General features: G+C 41.5%; 2 protein-coding genes across 8 annotated transcripts in view; one reads left to right on the top strand and one right to left on the bottom strand.

Annotated features, from left to right (window-relative positions):
• Positions 1-25,713, bottom strand: part of DOCK7 (dedicator of cytokinesis 7) — a gene marked incomplete at both ends in the record, with an annotated part of 112,629 nt that overhangs the window by 55,512 nt on the left and 31,404 nt on the right. For all 7 annotated transcript variants that reach the window (XM_080623345.1, XM_080623347.1, XM_080623346.1 and 4 more), the window contains 7 exons: positions 14,005-14,167; positions 15,988-16,081; positions 18,229-18,371; positions 19,030-19,195; positions 21,265-21,345; positions 23,380-23,529; positions 24,833-24,899. In XM_080623345.1, coding sequence (XP_080479471.1) covers positions 14,005-14,167; positions 15,988-16,081; positions 18,229-18,371; positions 19,030-19,195; positions 21,265-21,345; positions 23,380-23,529; positions 24,833-24,899 — 864 coding nt within the window. The remainder of the gene's footprint in view (positions 1-14,004; positions 14,168-15,987; positions 16,082-18,228; positions 18,372-19,029; positions 19,196-21,264; positions 21,346-23,379; positions 23,530-24,832; positions 24,900-25,713) is intronic.
• ANGPTL3 (angiopoietin like 3) lies at positions 2,306-11,045 on the top strand (the record flags this gene model as incomplete). The annotated part of the gene is made up of 7 exons (XM_080623223.1): positions 2,306-2,803; positions 3,795-3,905; positions 4,714-4,831; positions 5,571-5,684; positions 7,192-7,287; positions 9,122-9,394; positions 10,843-11,045. The coding sequence occupies 7 exons, from the start codon at positions 2,306-2,308 to the stop codon at positions 11,043-11,045; spliced, it is 1,413 nt and encodes a 470-aa protein (XP_080479349.1).

The following is a 25,713-nucleotide window of genomic DNA, read 5'->3' as shown; positions in this document are numbered from 1 at the left end:
TTTGAATGTTTCCAGAGAAGGAGACTCCACAACCTCCCTGGGCAGCCTGTTCCAGTGTTCTGTCACCCTCACTGAGAAGAAGTTTCTTCTCAAGTTTAAGTGGGACCTCTTGTGTTCCAGTTTGTACCCATTACCCCTTGTCCTATCATTGTTTGCCATTGAGAAGAGCCTGGCTCCATCCTCATGACACTTCCCCTTTATATGTTTATATACACTAATAAGGTCCCCCCTCAGTCTCCTCTTCTCCAAACTATAGAGACCCAGCTTCCTCAGCCTTTCCTCATAAGGGAGATGCTCCACTCCCTTCATCATCTTAGTTGCCCTGCGCTGGACTCTCTCCAGCAGGTCCCTGTCCTTCTTGAACTGAGGGGCCCAGAACTGGACACAATATTCCAGATGCGGTCTCACCAGGGCAGAGTAGAGGGGAAGGAGGACCTCTCTCGACCTACTGACCACCCCCCTTCTAATACACCCCAGGATGCCATTGGCCTTCTTGGCCACAAGGGCACAGTGTTGGCTCATGGTCATCCTGCCATCCACTAGGACCCCCAGGTCCCTCTCCCCTACACTACTCTCTAACAGGTCGTTCCCCAACCTATACTGGAACCTGGGGTTGTTCCTGCCCAGATGCAGGACTCTACACTTTCCCTTGTTATATTTCATCAAGTTACTCCCTGCCCAACTCTCCAGCCTGTCCAGGTCCCGCTGGATGGCAGCACAGCCTTCTGGCGTGTCAGCCACTCCTCCCAGCTTAGTGTCATCAGCATTCCCCACAAGACAATTCTCGGTACTTGGCCTCAGCAGTGTACAAGGACCTCAAAGCTGTCTGCTGCACTGGAAACACTGCAAGATGAGAAATTACTGCATTGTTTATTTTATGGGGCAGAGCTGCACCTTTAGGTTATGAAAATGCAGTGCTGCTCCCTGGTACAGAATGGTGATTAATGCTTGTACTGAAGGACAATTCCCACATTTGCTTCCACTCTATGCCAGCAGGTTGTCTCTGTTCTCCCCAGTGCAGGGCCTGATGTGCAACACTCTCCTGCTTGTTTTCCCATGCTTTATGCAGATACTTTGCTAAGTCTGATATTAATCATCCTGGTACAAAATATTCTCCATCAATAACTGGAGATCTAAAGAACTTTCACATTATTTAATTAAGGATGGGGAGTTACCTGTGTATTATCAACCCTTTGAGACACAGTATAACAACTTCAATTATTTTCCTCTTGATGCTTCCACATCTCATGTGCATATGTACATCAACAACGAGTCCAGGGGAAGAATTACTAACTGTAGAAGAATCCGGCAAAACCCTGAAAACTCTCCACAGTACAGACTATATTATGCAGGGATTGATTTTGGTTTTTTGGATTGCTATGGGTGATTCCAGAAAGAAAAATACTTTTCATCCATACTGCAATACTGCTTGAAAAACACACATGCTTCCTTGCAGAGACCCACTGCAGAGCAGAACCACTGCAGAGCAGAACATTTACTACAGATTACTTGTGGGCTTGCTTTATGTAGTGTGAATCTTAAACAGCAAGAAGAATGGTAAGGTGAAAAATGTGAGGTATTATTTATCTCACCCACCTCTGGAAAGCAGCTCTTAAAAAATAAGTTTTATATGGTGTAAATTACTGCACAAACCTTAACATAGTGGAATCACATCCAGGCAATCTCTGGACCTAATTCCCTCTTTCTCACTTAATCTGAACTAGATGACAAGTAAATCCACTGCAGCACAATGAGTTACATCAGAAAATGGCACAAGATGCGAATCAAGTTGTGTGAATCATCTGGGAATATTCTGCCCTTCCACAGCTTATCAAGGAGCTGCACAAGCTGAAATACAGCATCCAGTGCTCTTAAGTATGGTAAATCCTTTTATGCTCCCAAGGCAATAAAAGGAATCATACAACACAAACAAGAAGCAATTCAGGCCCTTATCAAGATTATGACTCAAAATTAGTCTATTAAAAAGCATTGTGTGAAAAACACTATGCCATCAGTAACGTTTTATAACAGAAGGTCTGGCAGATGGAAAAGTTCAGAACCACCTTAATCAGCAACATGCCCGTCTCTCAGTTTTATCTTCCCAGATATCAACTTGCATTCGAGAGGGGTTACATTCGTTCAAATACACACAGTTTAATGATCAACCCATTGGTCTGCCTCTTCTGAAATGAAGAGGTGTATAAATAGATCAAATTCTTCAACCCAGAACAGTCACACAGCAAAAACTCTTAGCAGGAAAAGTCTCTGCATCCTGAACAACCAAAGAGTACCAGGAGCAGAAAAGATGAACATCGTTCTAGTCTTTCTATTCATTGCCCCACTTGCTCTTTCAGCTGGAGCTGAAAAGGATTCTTCCTCCTTTGATCCTGCTTTATCTCCCGAGACGAGATCAAGATTTGCCATGTTAGATGATGTTCGAATCTTAGCCAATGGACTTCTCGAGCTTGGGCACGGTCTTAAAGACTTTGTCCATAAGACAAAGGGGCAGATGAATGACATCTTTGAAAAGCTTTACCTTTTTGATAGGTCCTTTTATGAGCTCTCACTGCAAACGAGTGAAATCAAAGAAGAAGAAGAACAGCTCAGACAAACTACGGCCAGACTGCAAATCAACAATGAAGAGATAAAGAATCTCTCCCAGGAGATGAATTCGAAGATTGAAGACCTCATACAAAACAAAATCCAGCTGCAAGAGAAAGTATGGGGACTGGAAGACAAAGTCACTAAACTGGCTGTTACCCAGTCTTCAATGGAGGAGACAAAGGAAATTTCTTCACTCAAAGTAAGTAGAGTTGTGAAAGCCCCTGCCACCCGAAGCCAAAGTAAACTGTAATGCTATTAGTGGGAGTTATGCAATAGAAGCTCATGTTTTATCTTCCTCTTCACTGTAGTACTACTGTGTATTTTGAGAAATAAATCACTGCAATAATCTTATGAGAATCAGTGTCTTCATCTGACATATTGTTTATTTTGCAGCAAAACTCCCCAGTGAGAAACCTGTGCAATAACAGCTCTCTCTACCTTTTCCACTATTTTTTGCAAGTCACTTTAAAGAAATTCTGTGATAATAATGGTAAAAAATTTTTGCAATCAGGAAAATGATGTGATTTCCAAGCCCATAGGTTTGTGTGTCATCACCTCATTGCAAATCAATGCACTAGAACGGTCTGCTTAGTATAAAAGCAAGAAGTTTAAACCTTTAAAGAGGGACATCTATAGTACCTTTATGACCTCCAGGACAAAGAACCTTGCAAGTGTTAGCAGGCTTAATGTCAATAGATGCAAGTATTTAGTGGGGTATAAGGCTTCCTATGGAAAACAAAGTATTAACTGTATTTTGCAGAAGTATAAAAGGGAGAGAAAATACTGGATGTTTGTGTCAAAGCAGAATGATGAATCCAGATCTACCAAATCCCAAGCTAATACCTTAAAAGCTGGGAACTGTTCCCTTTTTTGATCAGTGGCATAGATCTAGTTTGAATCAAGGGCCAACTTCACAGAACAAAATTGTTCTGGACATGAAAACTGAAGGAAAAAAACAACAAGAAAGAAGCTCTACAAAGCTGCCAGTAGTTAGTCTTAAAAAATGGGTGTTTGCTTCAGAGACAAAGAAATTCATCCCTTAAGGGGCAAAGCAGGCAAGCCTTTGGAAAAGGAAAGGCAATGCTAAATGGTTTGTGCCTCTCAAAACTGGCCCCATGACAAGTTATGGAGGCAGCACCACTGTGAATGTCTTCTGCTGCTTCTAACCACAACCTTCCTCCTGTCCTCAGGCTTTCGTGGAGCAGCAGGACAATGACATCAAGCAGCTTCTCAAAGTTGTAGAAGACCAGCACATAGAACTTGACAGACAGCACAACCAAATACTGGAGCTGGAGGACAAGGTACCAGAACCATCTTTTTCTCTTTCCAGAATTTGTCATCTCCCATAACACCTAAGGAGTCAATGGCCTGACCATTCTGGTCCTTCATTCTGGTCAGCCCTCCCTCTTGTTCACAGCTAGGAGGTGTAGAGGAGGGTATGAGCAATTTTGACCACACACAGGTACCTTTTTGAGTGAGAGACTGCTGTGCTGCCAAGCCAGGGGCTATGGCCAGAACACATGATGACCAAGAACACAGCTCTGAAATACTGTCTAGCAACAGTGTTTTCTGACTACTTCTTTTCTATCTACCATATCACTGTTTTCCCATTGGTCTTCTACCTCTTTCTTCTTTCCTGATATTCACTCCAATAGGGAGCCACGTTCTGCAGTCCAACATGTGTCACCGTAACGCTGGGTATAACTGACATGCTCATGTTTAATTTATTCCTAAGAGAAGGCTATAAAAGGAAAATGCATTTCAGCCTAAGGAACTGTGGGCTCTGGGCTCTTTAGATGTTGGTATTATTTGTCTAAGTGATGTCACCTGAGGAAATAAGTTAAACCTGTTTGCCCATTAAGGGGCACCTCGTGGGAACGGGTCATTTACTCGCCTCATGAATCCTACCTTGCTTGAGCAGTGACATTCGTGTGACTGAAATCCACCAGTATGGTCCTAAAGTTATTTTTATGTTGTAAATTGGGTGTTCTAAAGGATTACATTCACAAGGAAAAATTACTCTCTGCAGGACATTGTTTGGCTTGATGCATGAATCTCATCATCTCAGAGCCTTGGGAAATTAACAGCCTGTCATTATGGTTCTTTCAGCTAAACCACATTGAGCTTCAGGAACACGCAGAGAACTCCTTCGTGGAGGAGCTCACAGAACCAGAGGACACCCCCGTCCCTGCGCGCAACGCCACGGCTGTAACATACAGATCCAATGGTGAGACCTTCTCCCTTGACTGTGCAACACACTGTATTTACAGCATGCTCTGAGAACATCTTGTGTTGGGTTTTAACAGTCAAAGACTAAAAGCAAGACTTCAGTTATATACAGTGCTCTGGGAAGGAGCTAGAGTTCCTGCTTTGGGAAAAATGCCATCATCTGCTTAGCCCCAGTATACATGTATATCTCTGGGGTGACACAGAATAACATCCAGTAATGCAGTAATCCTGTCCTCAGTCCTCCTCCTCCACTCACCTCCTGTAAACACATGCTGTGATTATGCTTTTAGGGTCACTTCTGATGCTGCCAATGCCTGTCTTGGAGAGCATGAACAGAGAACTAATTTACTTCACAGTGGCTAATTATAAGATTTGGAAGAGCTTTCTTTGAAGTTCAAAGGCATTTTTGAACTGCAGCAATGGGAATGGTATTTATTGGGAACATTACAAGAGGCAGGAAAGACCATTTGCCAGGGTTTAGTCTTAGTTCTTATAAACTTTCCAGAATTATCTAAATTGAAGCCTTGCCTAATGTACATCCAACCTACTACAACTTGGCAGCTGTATCACCAAGCCCAAAGCAGTTTGTCCATTTCATGACATTTACTGTAAAATGAAATTACCAGAAAGATGGTTCAAGTTTTTGCTTTGGCTCTACCCTGTGAAGTTACAAAGCTGGATGACAACTTCCCACATCCAAACCAAGATGTGTGATTGTCTGCTCTTTGCTTCCCTAGGTACCGCTCCTGACTGCACTGCACTGTACAACAGCGGCACGCGGTCCAGTGGTGTCTACACCATTAAGCCCAATGGCTCCGAAGCTTTCGATGTCTACTGTGAAATGAAATTTGGTAAGACATCTGTGCTAGATACAGTCTAATTTTCCCCTCTTGTTTATAAAGAGGCAAGGACTTTCAATCATGTGATATAAATTAAGTATATTTAAAAAACCCAAGCCCCTTCAGCTGTAGATAATGAAAATGGCAATTATAAATGCCATTATATCACAACCATGAATAGATTTCCAAATCAAAGCAAACAGTAATTAGTAAATACCTTATTAAAAATTTGTTTCATTAACAAAGCTCATTGCTTGAGACTTAAGATACACCAAACTAAAGAGGTGAGTCCTGGAGACAGGATTCCTGTCTCATGTTTGGGTGAGTCAGTAGATATGTATCATACATACCCAGAACTGTCACGGACCAGAAGTCACAGCACCAACCCAAGCTCTATCTTTGTAAGAAACCCATTTCTCTGTTCCTTTTGCCACTACCCAGAGATAATACATCACTTGGTCAGTTCACTATTCCTGGTTTTTCACCCTGCAATGCAGCACCACACAGTGCTGCCCTGTGCGTGTCCTGCCCAGCCTCCCTGCATGGTCCCTTGGCCGCAGGTACCTGGAGAGCCTGGGAACACGCTGATGCAACCATGGCAGGGCCATGTGTTTGTCTGGATGTTTAAACAGAAAGACATGGGATTGCCCTGTGCAAAAAGCTCCTTTGATTACATTTGCTGAAACTGGTAAAACAAGAGTGTAATGACCTGGTTAGGAGAAAGACCCTGCTGCAACCTCAGCATGGACACAGCCTCCAACACTTCATACCTTCTGTGGAGTTGCCTTGCTTCAGTCAAGCACTATCAGTAAAGGGAGCCTGGCAATCCGACCAAATGTATGGAACTTTTCATATCTCTTTCTTATCATTTTCTCTATGTCTGTGTTTCTCAGCCCTAACAAACAAATGGAGCCCAGTTAAGACAGCTTAAGGTCCAGTGAGCTTAGTTACCATGAGTGTGGCAGAGGACTCCAGAGGGGCTCCAACAGCCGCATGTTCTGCTCAGCTGTTCCCACTTGAACTTCTTTCATGAAGATTTAAGCTAACTCATTCTACCTCAAATTTGGAGCAGCCAAGAGCACACTCACGGCCAGTTAATAAGGCCAAGGCCAGGTTGGACAAGGCTTTGAGCAAGCTGGTCTAGTGGAGGGTGTCCATGCCCATTGCAGGGGGGTTGGAACTGGATGAGCTTTAAGGTCTGTTCCAACTCCAATCATTCCAGGATTCTATGATTCTGTGAGTCAAACATCTTCTTTCTGCACAGTCTAAAGGCTGTGTAGCTCAGTACATGTGCACTCATGTCTTTTGCAAAATGAAGAGTAAGTGGGATCCATACAGAGCTACCTTCAATGCAAACCCATTTTCTTCTTCTCTGGTAGAGAGTGAGCTCACATAAGGCCAACCCCAGCGATGCAGTCTGTAGGTCAGCAGCTGATGCTCTCAGTTACTTTCCATCTACTCTCTAATGCTTTAAACACTTAAGCCAGGCTTGGGACTTATTTCCCCTTCTCATTTGCAGGCAGTTCCTGGACTGTAATCCAGAAGAGAGTGGATGGATCACTAGATTTCAACCAAACTTGGGATGCCTACACAAACGGCTTTGGTGACCTCAATGGTAAAAATGCCTTTTTTTTGGTGTCTTTTCTTTGTATCAGTTGATTTGAGAAGCTGAATCTTCTTACTGAAATGTGTTCACATGAAAGCAGGCAAAACCAAACCCCAAACCTGAACAGTTTCCCTAATCAGGACACCAGAAAATGCTTACCAGAGAATGTAACTCAGTAAAACTCTGAAAGACGCACTTCCAAATGTGTTAAGAAACTTCTGCCAAATCAAAGCCAGAATGCCTTAAATGATATTTTAATCATCAATATTCTACTATTTATAAAAGCACTTCCCAGAGCCTTTAAAATAGAGACAAGTGCAAAACCTCAGCAAGTTGCTGTCACTGCCTTCTCTCAACCTTTTGGCAATCCCGCTTCCCTTTAAAACCCCCACAGGAACTTTTCCAACCTCAAAAGCACCTAAAGCTGTGTGTGCTGCCCTGCACAAACACCTCCAGTGTCTCTGTGCAGTGGCCAATCCCCTCCATGGCTGGATAGGGTGAGGAAACACCCATGTTTCCCTGTTAATCATCAACTCCGAAGAACCTGTAGCACCAAAGGCTGCCCAACAGCCTCCCTGTCCAAGGTATCTTCCCTATTTTTCTCATACAATGAGTCTACTTTTGGTTAGACAACAGTTTGACTTTCTAGGCACAGCTAAGATCAAAACCTCACCAATGGGGGCAGCAATACTGACTTACTTCCACCTCTTTTACAATAAGGAGCTGCCCTATCTCAGCCTTTCCCATATTTTGAGACAGTAGCTCACAACTGAGGGAGACTTTCACCTGCATAGTTTGACCATATTGAATGCTCGATTGGTCTCCAATGAATTCCCACATACTACACCAACAAGAAGCCACATCTTTTCAGTGTCATCACTCTCAGCTGTGTCCTACTCAGTTCTGTGCTGCATAATCTGAGGCAATAAAATACAACAGGCTAAAATACAACAGGCTGCTCCTTAGCTGTTAATTGTGGGAGTGTTTTACTCAACCATCTTGTCTTATATTGCTTTAAATGCCACCTGTATGTACAGAACTAGCATTCAGCTACACTATTTCTATATGTGGCAATTACCCATCGTGCACTGATACCTGCAGCACTGATAATAAGCTACTTAATGAATATAATTTATGAAACTAATTACACCAATTATCGAGAATTCTAGCAAAAGGAAAACGCTCAAGCTAAATTCACTTCGTACACAAGGGTAATCAAAACCTCGGTTCAGTTCTGCAGCTCCTGCCTTTAGAACTACAACAATTACAATTAGGTTTTATGTATGTCATTTCCTTCATTCGTCACACAGTTGCAATTACACATGTTTTAATTGTCTTGAGCTCCCTGCTAGAGTTTCATAAGAGGTGGAAAAGTTAAGAGAGAAGCTCCACTTCATTTATATCTCTTGCCTTTATTGATCACTGGTGTGCAATTAGGGAGAAGTAAACAGAAAGAATGTAGCAGGAGACCTCTGAAAAGATCAACGGTCCCCAAGACTCAAATTATTGATTTAATTAAAGCAATGAATAAATCCCTTTAAATACTACATTTTCACACCTACTACCCACAGGTTATCTGCAAAAACAAATTCAACAGCAGTGTGAGCAATATGGGCTTTAGGGAAAGTTTCGCACATAACCCCTTCCCTTCTAACTGTCTGCGTGGTGACTTCTGTCCCCTAATCCTTCCCTCTGACATCTCTCAATTCTGACATTCCACAGCTGATTTGAACACATATTTTCATATATTGATATTCTAAAGGTGAATCAGCTCAAGTATGGGTTAGAAATCTGAAAACCAGGTCTACTCCCGTATTAACAGCATCTATTTACGACTCTGCAGAGGAATTCTGGCTCGGCCTCAACAAGACCTATTCCATTACTAAACAAGGAGACTACATCTTACGGATTGAGCTGCAGGACTGGAAAGATAATAAACGTTACATCGAGTATGCATTCAGCTTGAGAGGCCCCGAAACAGACTATACCCTCCAGCTTTCACGGATGTTTGGGAGCATCCCCAATGCCCTGCCGGAGCAGACAGAACTGCGGTTCTCAACTGCAGACCATGAAGCGAACATCACAAATGACTTCAACTGCCCAGAAAACTACCTAGGTATCAGTATGCTGGGTATATTAACATGGGAGCTGCTTTGCTATATGAAGCATGGTTGTGGGTAGAAAGCTTTAGTGGGTAGTTACTGATACTAGCCTGGCTTTAAATACAGAAAAGAGAGGGCAGCAGCATCTTTCCACTTGCAAAAGATTGTTTTTGTTGGCAGACAGCAGGGTCCTACAACGAAGCATCGTCTTTCTATTTTATAGATAGGTAAACCTACAGCATAGTGAGGCTGCGCAAACAATCACCATCAGAAACGGAACTAGCAGCACCAGTTGAAATAAAACCCCAGGATGAGATTCTAAGCTATGAAGTAAAAACCAGTTCTTCCACTGATGCCTGGTCTGGTGTGGCAGATCTAGGCTGGGTAGTTTAATCCCTTCTTGCAATTAAAACAGAAGACAAACTTGACTCTTAATTTTGACTATAACCCAAAAGTTAAGAGCGATGGTTAGATGGGGCTTGGAGTAACCTGGTCTAATGGAAGGTGTCCCTGCCTGTGGCAGGGGGTTGGAACTGGATGAGCTTTAAGGTCCCTTCCAACCCAAACCATTCTAGGGTTCTATGATGAGTTTCCACTGAAAGGCAGATTTCAGTTGTTTGTCAAGTACACCCGGTATAATCACCCTCAAAAAAGCAAGAGAGATGCAAGGCTGAAGATACTTCTCCTTAAAGCTAATCTGGTTAAAGGAGCCCTAACTCTTTGATTTTCTGAAGCTTTTATGCTTTGCCAGTTTATAGCAAAAAGCAAACAATTGAAAACGCAATTAAAGGATTAAACCAGAGAATACAGAATTGCCCTCCAGACATCCTCTTCATGCAAGAAACACTCTGTACGTCATTCTAAGCTTGAAAATTGTTATTGTCTGAAACAATGTCGAGCACATTACTTGGCTCTAGTGACCATAAAACAGATGGCCAACGACTTCCAAAGTGCTAAACTTTCTTTCTGAGCACAGAGTTGCTGCCAGTCCTTTGCAAGCATAACTGGGCTTATGATTTAAGCTTGTGATTAAGGACACCAGCTGATAAAAAACAGAATTTGCTTACTTAAGGCTCTTTTGCTTATTTCAGCCTCTTGCGGATGCAGAGATTTAACTATTTGTACCTGAGACAAATACCAGCAAATCAGAAAGCCAGTTGTAGAGGGTCACATGAAACATGGAAGCATGGAGCTAACTTCTTCAGTGTCCCAATTCAGTGGTAGCATTTGTGTGTGCAGTTTTCTCTGCACCACTACTTTGACGTGAAGCAGGCAATAACAGGGAGCACAGCATCTTTGTATTGGCCCTCAACTTGCAAGTGTAAGTGGGTATAGCTACAAGAACCATTTCGTTTGGGTAGACTGGGTAATTAATTGTCCCTTTTGCTGGAAGATTCGTGTTGAAACAGGAGCTGAGCACAGTATGTCAGAGCACAACTGACATTACAATATTTCTCCTTAGGAGGCTGGTGGCACAGTGAATGTGAGGAAACCAACCTGAATGGGAAATACGTCACACCAAGGTCAAGAGGAAGACTAGACAGAAGGAAAGGCTTATACTGGAAGCCTAAGAAAGGAAGATACTACTTGCTCAAGTCAACCAAAATAATGATACACCCAACAGATCTAAAGAGTTTTGACTTTACTCAACCCAATGTAATTTAAAATCCAGAACATACACGCTGAACATTCCTACATCGAAGGAGTTCATGTTATGTTTAATAACAGATGCATGTCTAAATCCATACACTGTATGGTGTATTCTCCAATACATAAACCTGAGGCATTTGTGATGGTCTTACAGTAGGTTTGGTGAGTATTCCCATTCACTCGAGCCCCAGGGTCAATGTGCTGTAACTTTCATGGAGCTTTTACCTCCACTGGACGAAACTCTAATGCCTGGGAATCAACCACCTATTCGTGTATTAGATATTATTGCTTGGAGGAATGGGTTTTCAGGCCGCTGCATTCGTTTCTGGGTTGTGCAGAAGGGAACAAAGTGTTTCAGTAAATGAAGGGCTGGCAAAATGCTTTGGAGGACATTTAGATATAAATCGATAGGGAAGAAAAGAAATCTTGTTTCAGAAGGTATCTAAATTTGATGTTTGGTTCATGTTATTGTGGAATGTTTCCACGAGCAAATGACAGATGGGCAATTCCCCATTTTAGGGTTCTGTGTATTTCCAGACAAGTTCTCAGCAGTGTAACTCAGGCCAGTCTCCATTGAAGCACTGTATTGCGCAGCTATAGATGTGTACACACACATTGAGCAGTCTTTCAGATACCACACTTTGAAGAACTACTTAACAGCCAAGCTTCAAAGCCTACTAAAATGAGTAAGAGATCTTTTCTTCTTGTCTGAAACGGAGTCAGAGCCATCCCTTTCCGATCTTTTAGCACACCTAACTAAGAAATGAAACGAAAGACCAAGAAATAAAACACTTTTCAAATAGAGAACAACTGCCTGTGGGGCAACTCCAATGGAGTACCACGCTACCACATTCACATTTGTTTAACTTCAGCTGCAGGATACTGTAAAGCAGAAGGACTATTGACATGCTTGTGGATGGATGGCCATGGAACTGTTGACTGACAAAGACCTCAATTCTGCAGTTACCTTGAGTCATATTGACTTGTGTATCTTACCTAACCCTTGTACAGTACGGATTTTTTTATCTCAACATTTGCAACCATACAGAAAATGGTTTTAAACTGTAATTTAAGAGTGAAACAACTGTGAATAGAATGTGCCAATTACAGACAAACTGCAAAACTACTTTTACTTCTCATGGATTTAATACCAAGAAGAGATGACAGAGTGCTGCTTATTTGTACTGGTGTGTTGTAATGTTTAATTACCTGTCCAACCTCTAACAATAAATATACATCAAAGAAATCAAAGAAAATAAATAAATAAAGCTTTTGAAAAGACATGAGACACAGAACCTGATTAAACTCTTTCTTGTAAGCTTTGCTTTTGTCCTGGGTTCAGCAGTAGCAGTCCTTTTTACTCCTTCTTAGTAGCTGGTGCAGCGCTGTGGTTTTGACTTTCGGCCTGGGAACAGCACTGATAACACCGATGTTTTTAGTTACTGCTCAAATGTTTACTCTGACCAAGGACTTTGTGAGTCTCATGCTCTGCCAGGGAGGAAGGGAAGCTGGAAGGAAGCAGAGACAGGACACCTGACCCAAACTAGCCATACCATGGCACGTCATGCCTGGGATGTAAACTGAGAGTTACCCGGAAGGGCTGGCTCACTGCTCGGTAGGGCTGGCTATCGGCAGGTGGTATTGTATTCTCTTCCCTTGTTATTTCCCTTATCATTATTATTATTGGTGGCAGCAGCAGTGGTTTGTGTTATACCTTAGTTACTGGGCTGTTCTTATCTCAACCTGTGGGAGTTACGTTCTTTCAATTCTCCATCCCATCCCTGCAGGAGCCGGGGGAAGGAAGAGGGGGAGTGAGCGAGTGGGCTGCATGGGTCTGAGTTACTGACTGCACTTAAACCACAACAGCTTTACATAAAACTGGTTTGTATTTATCTAACTTTTACAACAAGAAGTAACAGGTTTGGTGGGTAAGTGGCTGAAATTACTCAGCTGAAGAAGACAATTCCACCCAGACGTGTAATGTCTTCAAAGATACTTCGAAAAAGCTTTAAACGAATAGTGGTACATAATGAAATCTGTTTCCTGCCTGGGCTTAGTTATAGAAAGGTTACTGTTTTCCAAGACACTTTAGAAAAATCATAAAATCATAGAATAGTTAGGGTTGCAAAGGACCTTAAGATCATTCAGTTCCAACCTCCCTGCCATGGGCAGGGATGCCTCACACTAAACCATTCCACCCAAGGCTCTGTCCAACCTGGCCCTGAACACCACCAGGGATGGAGCATTCACAACCTCCCTGGGCAACCCATTCCAGTGCCTCACCACCCTCTCAGTAAAGAATTTCCTCCTTAGATCCAATCTAAACTTCCCCTGTTTCAGTTTGAACCCGTTACCCCTTGTCCTGTCACTACAGTCCCTGATGAAGAGTCCCTCCCCAGCAGTTTGAACCCGTTACCCCTTGTCCTGTCACTACAGTCCCTGATGAAGAGTCCCTCCCCAGTATCCTTATAAGCCCCCTTCAGATAAAATTTCTTATCTTCCAGGTCTTCAGAAGATTATTTTTCAAGCATTGTAAATAAAGAAATTGCTTTTAAATCAAAAAGGAAATATGAACAAAGGGATTAGGCATCTTCTTCATTTCTATCCTTCTCTTTAAAGAAATAAGTCACTGAAAGTGTCAGAAAGTATTAAAACAGTAAGGGAATGACTTTAGCACACAGCCAAAGAAAAAACCTCCATAAAACTGAAAAGAATACAGCTAAATTTCACTGTGAATGGGGGGAAATGGAGAAACCTCCCCCATGTTCTTAGTCACAGCCAAGTTTTATACAAATATATTTGTCCCTTCACATCTGTGCATTTTCTGCTGTGTCAATGCAGACCCTTTTTGTGCCTCTGGCACAGCACAGCAACTGATACAGCAAGTTTTGCAACAGACCTGATGATAAGCAAGGAATTTCCAGACTTGCCAGTCTCAGGCCCTGAAATGTGAAGGGTATTTCAAAATCCTGACCTGTATGTGGTGTTTGGAACGTAGACATCCCTGGCAGGGAACTCCAGGATTTCTCTTGTAGGCCTAACTCGGCTGTCTGGGTAAAGTTTGACTTGCAGCAACTCTGGAGTCAGACAGTAATGAGGATTCTCTGGAGCTGGAGAGATGTCTATCTTTAATTGAGCTGTAAGAAGAAAATGGTTTTATTACAATGAATAGAATTTAGACCAAAAAGCATATTCATGCCTTGTTTCTTCAGGTTAATAACCTATATATTATTTTCATAAATAAATAAAATGATAAATTACAGCCAATGTGGATTTGTTAAAAACACAGTGAAAAATTATATGTTTAAAGCATTAAAAATGAAAGTGAACCAAACTGGTATCTAGGGCAACTGGGATACCAGAAAATGAGAACCAATGGAAAAGATGGATCTTAACAAGTCCCAGTTGCTGTTCTCATAGGCAAGTTGGGGAAATACAGTCTAGATAATGCTCCTGTGAGGCCCAACTATTGTTAAAAACAATAGAATCATAGAATGGTTGGGCTGGAAAGGACCTTAAGATCATCCAGTTCCAACCCCCCTGCCATGGGCAGGGACACCTCACACTAAACCAGGCCACCCAAGGCTCTGTCCAACCTGGCCTTGAACACTCCCAGGGATGGAGCATTCACCACTTCTCTTGGCATCCTGTGTCAGTGCCTCAGCACCCTCACAGTAAAGAACTTCTTCCTTAGATCTAACCTGAACTTCCCCTGCTTTAGTTTGAACTCATCACCCCTTCTCTCATCAGTAATATTGCCTATCAGACTGTAGGGATACATCAGAAGTTGCTGAAAGCTGATCCGTACTGAAACTGCTGAGTATTTTCCTTGGTCAGCCAGGTGACAGCACTGACACCACATTTATTGTTGGTGGATGGCACTGAGGCTGGAATCCTGTAAAAACCTGGAAGCCAGGACAGTAGAAGTGGCATCAGATGACTAAGGTGAAACATAAAGAAGAGCAGAGGGTTTGCAGTGAGAAGAAGACAAACACGTAATTGGCAAACATCAGCTCTGTAGAAAAGCACTGGGTGAGAGCAGTGATAATAAACCAATGTCCAGAAGAAAGCTACAACCATTCTAAAGATATATTAGTGCAGTGTCATGGGTAAAACATTGCAAATTTGGCTGCTTTACTTGGCATGAGGGCTTCAGGGGAGTAGTGTGACCGGTTTAGAGCCTGAAGAAAAGCATGGACAGGATTAGAGAAACTCTACCAGAGGGTAACAGGCTATTGTAAAACCACAGCCTTTGAGGAAGGGCAGAAACACCCCTGAAATAGGTTAGGCTACAAAACAGAGGTGGATAAGAGTGAACTAATAACAGTATTCAAGCACTTGAAAGGCTGAGATAACTGCCCTGAGGGCATGCCAGACCACCATCCCATTAATTTGCAGCAAGGTAAGTTTGCAAAGTTTCCTTAATACCTAACCTCACTCCAAGGACAGCTGAGTGCTGGAAGAGATGAACTGAGGAAGCGGGAGGATTGCTGTCACTGGAGATTTTTAAGACCAGGTTAAGTAAATATTGTCAGAAATAGCACAGGTCAGGGGCCTGTTTCACTGCTGGTGTGCCAGCATTTCTATTTCCCTTTCTCAAACAGAGGTGGAGTCTGTTCCTATTAACCAAGTGGGAGCCAGGAAAGAGACCTCTCAGCTAGAGAGTGGTCTTTTACTCAGTGGTATTTTGCAAAGGCTCCTCAGCCCCTGATGGGTTTATGGTCTTTGGGGCTTGCATCCTCACCTCACAGATACTACTCTTAGTGTGACATGAGTTGCATGTGCACACAGACCAGTGAAAAACCTGCCCAAATGCCATCTTCAGTGCTCGTGGTCTACAAGGGATTGCTGTCAATGCCTTTTTAGGGGTTTTTTCACCTGCTGATCTATAAGAACTGGGTGGCTACAGGGAAGGACTAACCAAATGCATGTGAGCCAGAAAGACCTCATTCAATACCTGTGATAGGTCTCAATCTTCGCAGCACTGATGACGGCCGCTTCATGTCAACAAGGAACTTGTACAGATCATCATCACTCAGGCGATCACCCTCCTGTGGGATGTTAGCAAGAAAACAGTTATCTACAACACTTAAGAATTGTGAGAGAATGAATAAACCACCTAATACTGCACACTCTTTCCCCTGATACCAAAATGTACCTTCCCAGAACAAGGTGTTAACATTAACATGCTAAATTACAGTTCATTTCTCCATCCTTTTCCCTTCCTTTTTCCCTTATTAATCATCACGACAGCTGCAGGAACTTCTGATTGAAAACCTTTTCTCTCCCCATCAATATTATCTTTTCCCAAACTGAAAATGGCTTAGAAGATTCCCCCCAGATATCCACTTTTTAGCAAGGATAATAGTTTGAAAAAGTATCCGTCATTCAAGTAGTGATCCTTGTTCCTTCTCTGCCTTTTCTTGGGTATGAGTCTAAAAGAGCCTCACTTCACAGGAGAAGTGTTAAGAAATGGTGCGAAGTAGGAGAAGTCTGTTGTCAGCTTTCCTTGTGCCACATGCTGGTAGCTCAGAACTTTGTTAATTATAGGAAATGTACCTCTGCCACCCTGTAACTATCCAAAAAGCAGAAGGTATCTGATCACAAAAGTAGTAAGTCACAGTATGACAAAAAAGAAGCAAATGGAAGGAGAAAAATGCTCGGTATTCAATGGAAGAAAAGGAAGGGAGATAAAAAATGAAAGAAGAATCAAGCTTCAAGTCTTCAATCAACATTAGGCAATTTTTAAAGGACAAATTAATAAAAAGAAGCTGTTTGAAAGCTGTCAAGTGAAAGCAACCACAACAAAGGAAATAAATAAATGCTTCTGTAAATCATTATTAACTCGGTGACCAGGTTTAAACTGGTGTGTGTTACTTCTCACTTCCTACATGTTGGGTGCCTACGTTTCAGAACTGGATATTATCAACACCCCAAGTGAAAGGAACTTCCTGTGCTGCAGTCACTGAGACCCCAGAGGTACCATTCACCGAGCTCAATTCCAGTCATACTGAGTTTCAGGACAGCACAGAGCACCAGAGGCATGAGTAGCCCTCCACTTCCCTGGTTTGCCCCAGTATAACTCAATGCCCTTGGTGACATTTCTCCTTGTTTACACTACTTATTTAAGAGCAGACTTTGGATGCCTACCCACAGTGAAAGTGGCATGGGACCAAAACAATCAGAAAGGGAAAAAGAGAGAGTTCAACCAACTTTCAATATATAGAATCTGAATCTTTGTATTCCCAATGATTGAGAAATCAGTCCAAAAAGTAGCTGGTTATCCAATAGTAAATCCCTTTTTTAAACACAATGTCACAAAGGTGACATTGAAGTAACGATTTTCCTTAACCAGATGTGGCATTAAGCAAATCTTAGCAAAAATCAATGGACTGAAACCATTTTCTAAGCTTAACTAAAAATTTTATTATGTTTAATGGTGGTTTTTAATGCTTCTCAGGCAAATCCCAAGCTCCAGCTAAGAAGAGCTGCCACTCAGCAAAGCAGCATCAAAGGGACACGCTTTGCTTTCTCAGGCATCCCTGGATGTGGCCAGGGAACTGATGCCAACCTCAAACCACATCGATGAACCTGGTTCTGATGAAACTGCTCATGTTTCAATGGATTGCCTATCACTCAATGAAACCAAAGGAGTCCAATGACCATCATGATGAAGGCTATGCAACTGCTGGACTAGGAAAAATATCTGGAATGCTTTTTGGCACACACTAACCCAAAGATGTTACCCTCAGGTTTGTGAACTTTCTTCCATAAGCACTTTTCCAAATAGCATTTAGCAAAAAGCCAGGCAGGGATTTTTTTCCATGTTAGAAAAAACCTGGAGCAAAATAAACCAGTGTTCTCCTGGAGAGACCCAGTTCTATTAGCTGGAGTGGTTAAGTCACTATGCCATAATGATGTTTTATCATTCAAGTCAAAACTGGCTAATAATTCCATAAAGTAATTATCCACAGTAACCTTAATGAAAGAATCCATCAATGGACTCTGGACCCCCAGAATTAAGCACGTGATATAACAAACGCACTGCATGCTGCCCAAAGACATTCTGTGATCAGGGAACAGACACTCCATGCATTGAAAAGATCACAAATTAATCATTCAGGTCTAAACTGACTTCACATGATCAAATCACTCTGTCCAAGGAGCAACTCCTTAATTAAACGGCTTCATACAATACCTGTTTAAAGAAGTTTGTCACTGTCAGAGTAGCTGGTCTAAAACTGCTCAGATTGCAAGCCTCATCCCCACTCGTGGTTCTCTCTAACGAACGCCTCCCGACAATACTGGAATTCCTCCTCTCTGACCATGATCCTTTACGTTCTTCAAGAAATAAAAGCAAAAAGGGAGAGGCATTACAAAAAAAAAGAAGAAAAACAATAGCCCAAGAGTCTACTTTTGTTCCAACCAGGATTTTCTACACAGGAAAATAGGTGCTGCATTCAGAAATTATGCAATAAGCGTGATAGAAGAGGTGGTTATGCTAAGACAATCACACTCCTGAGGCATCAGGAGGCTATGAAGCACAGCTGACTACTTCTGCTCCTCTCACAGCAACCTCACCCCAGTGCCTTACTGCTATTATAAAAGTCTTTCTCGTGTGGAGATTTATGTGTTTCTCTTGCTCTGAAAGATGATGAAGTTGGCAGTTTTGGGGATGCTGAAGAGCAGTTTCAGATGAGCTATGTGGTTCACAAAGATTAATCCACTCCTTTGGAAAATGTTCATCAGCCTGTAACGCTCTCCCAGTCTTAGAAGCCTACTTTTAAATAATATAACAGATGGTTTGCTTGTAAAATCCTTGAAAGATAAATCCATTTGTTATCGTGGACTTTTTTATTTCAACCATGACCCAAGACTATCAGAAGGCTCAGGGCAGGGGGAGGAAAGCACTAAAGGAGCAATGGCAGCTACAGGGTATGAATCAAGCCTTCAGTAAACTCTGGATTTGCCCACATTCCCTTGTGCAGATGCACTGTACCTCCTGTGCCAACTTCAACTTCCGTGGAGTCTCTTTCCAAGCTTCCAGCGCTGCTCACAATGTTCATTAAATGAATGGCTGTCCAGGCAAACGGCATCCGATACTTGCCCAGTCTTTGGCAAAACTGTTCTGCCTGGCATTTCAGTTTTTCCAACTTCTCCTTATTCTGTGAAGAGAATATTCAATCCAAGAGATTAAAAGGAGAGGAATAGGAGCAAAGGTTCATACAGGAAAATCAGTAACAGTGGTATCTTTTCTACCTTGTAGTGATTTTGTGCTTCAATAGCACCTTCTAGAGGAGGACCATTAAGTGCTGTGCAAACGGATCTGTGCTTCACAAAACTGCCATCAGGCCAACAGTGCCAGATGTGGGACAGTTGGACAGCCCTAAGGCAGCTGGCTTCATGCTCCTCCTGAACAGCCTGTCAAATCCCAATGAGCTCATCTGCCCACTGCCCTTTCACACAAAGCTGAATTTAACTCTATGAAGTCTGAAATGGCCTTTCTTAATGTGATTTTAAGCCAGACACAGGGCTGGGTGAAAACAAAGAGCACTCTGTTGCTCACATTCTTCTAGCTCAGGATACACTTATGCACTTTGCTGGGAAGGAGATCTTGACAGATCAGCTTTTCACCCACATTCCCAAGCATCCTGCAACTCCTATTCCAAAATTTCACTTAGGCACATGTCAACTGAGCGATCACAGGAAATGTAGGGGGTTTACCTATGTTACTTATATACCTGGGGTGAAAAACATTCACTTTTCATATTGTGGTGGACTGATACAAGGACAGAGATAGACCAAAAAAACATGAAGTTCTTCAGCTAAAACATATACAAGAACTTTAGGAAGGCAAAACTTTGTTAGACTTTGATTGAAACTAAAAAATGAACATCCCAGCCCCTTTGAAAAAGCCATATTGGAAAGCCTCTGATCCCAAGAAGTGCTGGCATCTCTGTTTTGCCCTTCATCCTGTCCTCACTATTACCCTTTGATCTTCACTTGGCTCAATCCAACCGTACAAGAAATTAGGAGCCATTTCTGAGATCCATAAGCACTGGTTCGTATTGCACGTACTCAAGGTTTCCTTTACAAGCTTACCTGCACCTTACAAACTGGAGTTGTAAAACAATACACTGAGCTCAAGTTAGAGATCTCTCCTGACTGCTAGTAAAAGCAGAGATTTGTTCTACTATAACCACTGCTGTAATGGAGAAAGCACTTCAGAAAAACAAATAGCAGGTGAAAAGACCACGGAAAGTCCATAGTCCAGATGCCACTGAATTCTGCAGGTGCTACCAGCATTCCTGAACCTACCAACTACAATTCCCACCCAGACTCCAATGCACCACAATGAGCAACCCGCTGCCAACTGCAGGGAATAAGACTCCTCCCTGTGAGGAAACCTCTGCTTTTAGTTCTACGAGCAGACAGGCTGCATTTAAACATGTGAAGGAAAGGCAAAGAATCAGTCCAATTGGGCAGGTCCATCCCATCTGCTGCACTTGGGAATGCCCAGGACTTTACCGCACAGGACAATGCCCAAACTGTTGAAGGCGCGGGTTAAAGAATGTTAATGAGAAACAAAACACTGAACTTATACAAATATAAATTACTCTTACTATGTGTAAAAAGAACTGCTGTTGAGTAGGGCCCTTCTTATAAATATCATTACAAATATTCAAAGAAAAAGAAAAATCAGCAGAAGAAAAGAACCAGAAATGCTCTGCAATTCAAAACCAGGCCTGACGGATAATCTCCTGTTAACATATTTCATCCACTTTATGACCCTTCTAGAAGAAGGCAGAGGTACTGTGATGGGGTTAAACCACAGAAGCAATGGAAAAGTTGAGCTTTTACTGCAAATCCACATCAAAGGCTGCTCCACTTGACCCCAGCTATAAGCAGGCAGCTGATCCTTTGGGACAGGGAACCACAGATGACTGAGCTTGATGGTAACCACACATCTCCCCTGTCAGCTACAAAAACTGATGACCTTTAACTACTCTACCCCAATTAGGCATCAAGATTCAAGCGTCTTTGACTCTTCTTTGGCTTTTAGAATTTGACTAGATTGTTAATTAAAACTGGATTCTTTTAATGCCAGGAACAGTATAAATGGCTGTTACAGTCCAATATGGAAGAAAATACTGGACGTTTAACTTGTTAATAACAAAATGCTTTAAAGCACTTGCAGCAAACTGAACCAAAAAAGAAATAAATAGATTCTTACCTTTGCTGCATCAGATTCTTTAAAAATCATATAAGGCTCTGCACACTCCCCAATATCTCCCTGCTGCAACACTTTCTCCAGCTGAGAAGGGAAAATGAACCATTACAAGGACATGTATCCAGCAAGGATTGTTAAATTAAACAAACACTAGGAAGCAAAAAACACTCTTTCTAAAGAGTTAAAGCTTGATTTCCCTTTGTGAGGCAGGGAACAAGCACTGCGCTCAAGTTGTTAGAACCATTAAGCTCCCAGATCTCCAGCTATAAATGAATCACAAGCGTAAAATATAGGTTCAAAGGGAACATATACCACTTCACTTTGGTTTGATCTGTTCTAGAGCCACTTTCAGCTCACGTTTGAGGTCTTAAAGGCAGCTTACACTAACTAACTGTCTTTAGCATCATCTGTTCTTATTTCTGGTCTCTGTATTAAGGGCCTACTGCAGCAGCACAAACAGGGGACTCAGACGTGCTCAGCTAAAACAAGCAGTATTTTAAATACTATATTATTTTTTTATAATTATTTATTATTTTTAATTTTTTATCTAATTTAATAAATGTTTTTAGAAATTTAGAAATTATTTTAATTACTTATTTAATTTTATTATTTTATTTTTATCTTATTTATATATTATATTATATTATATTATATTATATTATATTATATTATATTAAAAAATCAGTGTGCTTTGAAGTCAAATAATGAAATAATCAAATAATTGAAGTTAGGCAAAGAGCAGACATTTGCTTCTGAAGTAACCCAAAACTGCTTAATGCCCAGTTTCTGACTGAAATACCTTCCCTATCACATCCATAGGACTGTTTCTTTCAGCAGCATCCTGGCCCTCCCTCCCACAGCCACTGCTCTGCACATGCTGTTACTTGATTAGAACATCTTTAAACTTCTCCCATGCTTATAAAGCACCATTCATATGCTCTATTAGTAGAACTCCAAGAGGCTTCCACCAAATCACTTGGTGAGTTTATGCTGTCTGAAAAGTGGTTTCCCAATGAGTAAGACCCATGTGAAAATTCACCTGATAAGGCACATGATGCATCTTCTTATTTATCCCTGACTAGATCCCTTTTATCATCAAATCAAAAAATCCCCTATACCACACCAGCTCCTCTTGGGTTTTACAAGCACTAACGTGCAGTCACAAGCTCTTTCAGCCACATCCCCATCTCATAAACATGGGGTTCTCTTCTCCTCATATCTTGTAAAACTCAGAAGAGTGAATATGTGTGCACAAGTAGAATGTGATTTTTAGAAGGAGTTCAGAGTCATACCACAGATTGGAGATCAGAATATACTCCAGCTACTGAAAGTCTTATTCTCCCTTGGGACTGTTTTGTCATGCCACAAAGCCTCAATTCATTATCAGAAGCTTATTCCTCATTTAAGAAGCAGTTCGTGAAGGACTTGCACAAACCTCAGTCCCCAGGGTTCTCAAAACACAGCACTTAGGTAGCAGGCAATGTAACCACTGCCTGTGAACTGAAAGTATGCATTGAACTCCCTTTTTTTACAACAGGACGATTTTTTATGCAGAGACCAGACAAAAAACCCTGATTCAAATGCCAATCTGAACTGGTAACATTTGTGCTCTCATTGAATCAAATGAAAGAAGAGAAAACAACTTTTATCTTTGTATACTTTAATACGGGACTGACCAACGTGGCATTTTACTTCAGTTATGGTTCTCACCCTCTTAGCAGTCTCAATTCTTAAAGACCTTTGAAAATCTGGCTTAAGGGCATAGATCATTTTAGAAATGAGATTCAGATTAATACGTATTTTTAAATCACTAACTTATCTATCACCTTAAGGAGTCAGCACATTGTTTCATATGGAAACCAAGGTCAAGCCCCAGAAAGCTGCTCCGGATCAAGCAAACCTTTGTGTTCTTTTCAGTTCTTCAATAATACAACAATGCCTATCTCCACTGAACTGTTTCAAAGGAACTTAATGCACCAAGTGAGAATATCTGAAATGAAACAGAATTCTGCTCTCCAAATGTAAATAAGAAGTAAACTCATCAGCCAGACCTGGTGTATTTTATGTTAAATTGAAAACAGAGACAATGACAGTTCTCATTTCTCTGGTATTTCTTACCTTTATTACTAGAAAGACATCCTGAGAGGGGTAAGTGATAGAAAAGATGGCAGATCTGGCCAGCGTGGATATAGCAGCAGGGGGAACATGTGGACGGAGCATTCCCTTCATTTGCTCAGAGTTTAAATCAAAGTAGAAGTTTTCTGAAATCTAAGGAAGAAGTTGGGTAGTTTCAAGTTACACTTTTTAGTTTCAGTAAACTCTTCATGAACACAACAATTTCCAAACCCAAGGTTAAAAAACTACCAACAGTGCCTCCTTTCAAACTATAAAGGGGGGGAAAAATGCCTTTTCATTAAGAAATGAAGGCAGCACAGAAAGGAGAAAGGAAATGGAGCTAACAATACACACTACCCATAACATTTCCTCCAACTCATGTAAGGTGTGTAGTTCCATCACAGGGCTAGGAATTACAAGTGCTATCTGAACCGAATATATCAAAGTATCAAAGTAGAAAATCATCTTTCAGCTCATTCACAGAAAGAACACCACATCCTGAAAGGTGAACAATGAGCTTTCTACATTGAAACACCAAATCCTTGACTGTACCAAGGCTTCAGAGCCAAAAGGAATGTCAGCTGGTGTTATCAACACCAGAGGTCACTAAAGAACTTAACTACGGTAGATGGGGGAAGAAAATGGAGTAATGAGATGATAAAACTGGCTTATGAAATGTGATTTAAATATTAAACAAAGTTCACATAATATTCCACACACTCTCATCTACATAACTTAAAACTCAATGCATTAAATTCAAGTCTTAAAGAGATAAATGTCAAAATGCATATTTTTAACATTTTTTCCCTCTACTGCTGCTAATATCTTGAATTAGGAAAACTAAGAGACTCTTCAAATATTAAATACAGAACATAAATAGGCGAATAAATGTATTTTGCACCTCCTATAACTTAGATCTTGAACAGACACCTCAGTTTTGTTTTGATTTTAACAATTTTAGCGTGTATGGCTTCCTTGTGCATTATAACTAGATGATCTTAAGGTCCTTTCTAACCCTAACTATTCTATGATTACAATGGTATTTGGACATATACCATGCTGAATCACGAGACAGACATCAAGGCAGTCACAAAGATTTAATCTAAATAAAAGGTTTCAGTTACTGAAGTTCTCTCTGGGGAAAAGACTTCTGAAAGCCAAGATTGGCCAATATCTATATCCTGATCTCAGGCACTCAGAAACATCATTAGAAAGACTCTGATTTCCAAAAGTATTAGATCAGATTTTTGGAAAAGTGGTTCTACTTCAACTGTTTTACTGAGCAGAAGAACACCGAAGGTGGCTCACGAAATGGCCTCATCATTCTTCCAACCACTAGCATCCGCTGCCTTCATAAAGGTTTGTTTCCAGAATTAATTCCTCCCTTTCTACTTTATAGCAAACAGCTTTGTGACGCTTCAGTGGAAATGTGTTTAGAAAGTAATTAAAAACCTACCTTTTTCTTTTCTTTAACATCATACAAAGCCAAACTTGCGAAAATGGGCTCGATTTCTATTTCAAATCTTGAAAGAAACAGATAAAACGAGTTGAATTGCATTTTGTAAGAAGGAATAACCCAGCCTCTCCCCAAATCCTTCCTAGGTGATGGCCGACCACTGTTAAACCAAGATGTCAGCAACAGCTGAGCCAACCTAAGGGCTTGCTCCTGCTGAAAGGGGAAAATTGCTCCTGTTTTCCCCCCCATTCCTCTCCTGTCCTTCTACCTCTACATTGCCTCTGCTCTTTTCCACTAGGACACGCATTGATGCTCCCTGGACCTCCTAAAAGCCACTTCAACTCATTGACCCAACAGAAAGGCTGGCATTAGGGTCACAGGACATAAAGCATACTTCTATAAATGCTTTTACCTTCTTCAAGTGTTGTTTGAAAGCTAAGCAAAGCAACCTAAGAGCTTCCTTAAAGGAAGAGGAATTATTATTTGGATACCTGGACCACTTAGCCCCTCTGATTACCTTGTGAAGATGCCCTCTATGCTAATTTCCTATGCTGACCTGTCAACAGGGCTAAACGGCCAACTGCTCCCCTCAGCAATATTGACCAGAAAGCTCCTTCCTCTGAGTCAGGGACAGCTATTTTGGCAACGTTCAACATTTAACTCTTGTCAGAAAACACCAATATCTCAAAGCCTCTTTCAGAAAGATGTCAGTTTTTCAGAGTAACTATTACCAAGTATTTATGCTGAGAGAATGGCTCCCAAAGAAACCATTAACCTACCAAATAGAGCTAAAGTTACTGTCAGTCATCTGGGAAGCTAAAGAAATTAGAAAAACATTCAAAACCTCTCTCTACATCCAAGGGAGCAGGGGCTGAAATGCC

This window comes from Psittacula echo (assembly GCF_963264785.1).
Source record: "Psittacula echo genome assembly, chromosome: 7".
In the NCBI taxonomy this organism is placed as follows: Eukaryota; Metazoa; Chordata; class Aves; order Psittaciformes; family Psittacidae; genus Psittacula; species Psittacula echo.
Note: the sequence above shows the minus strand (reverse complement) of the source record. Positions and strands in the feature narration are given on the sequence as shown.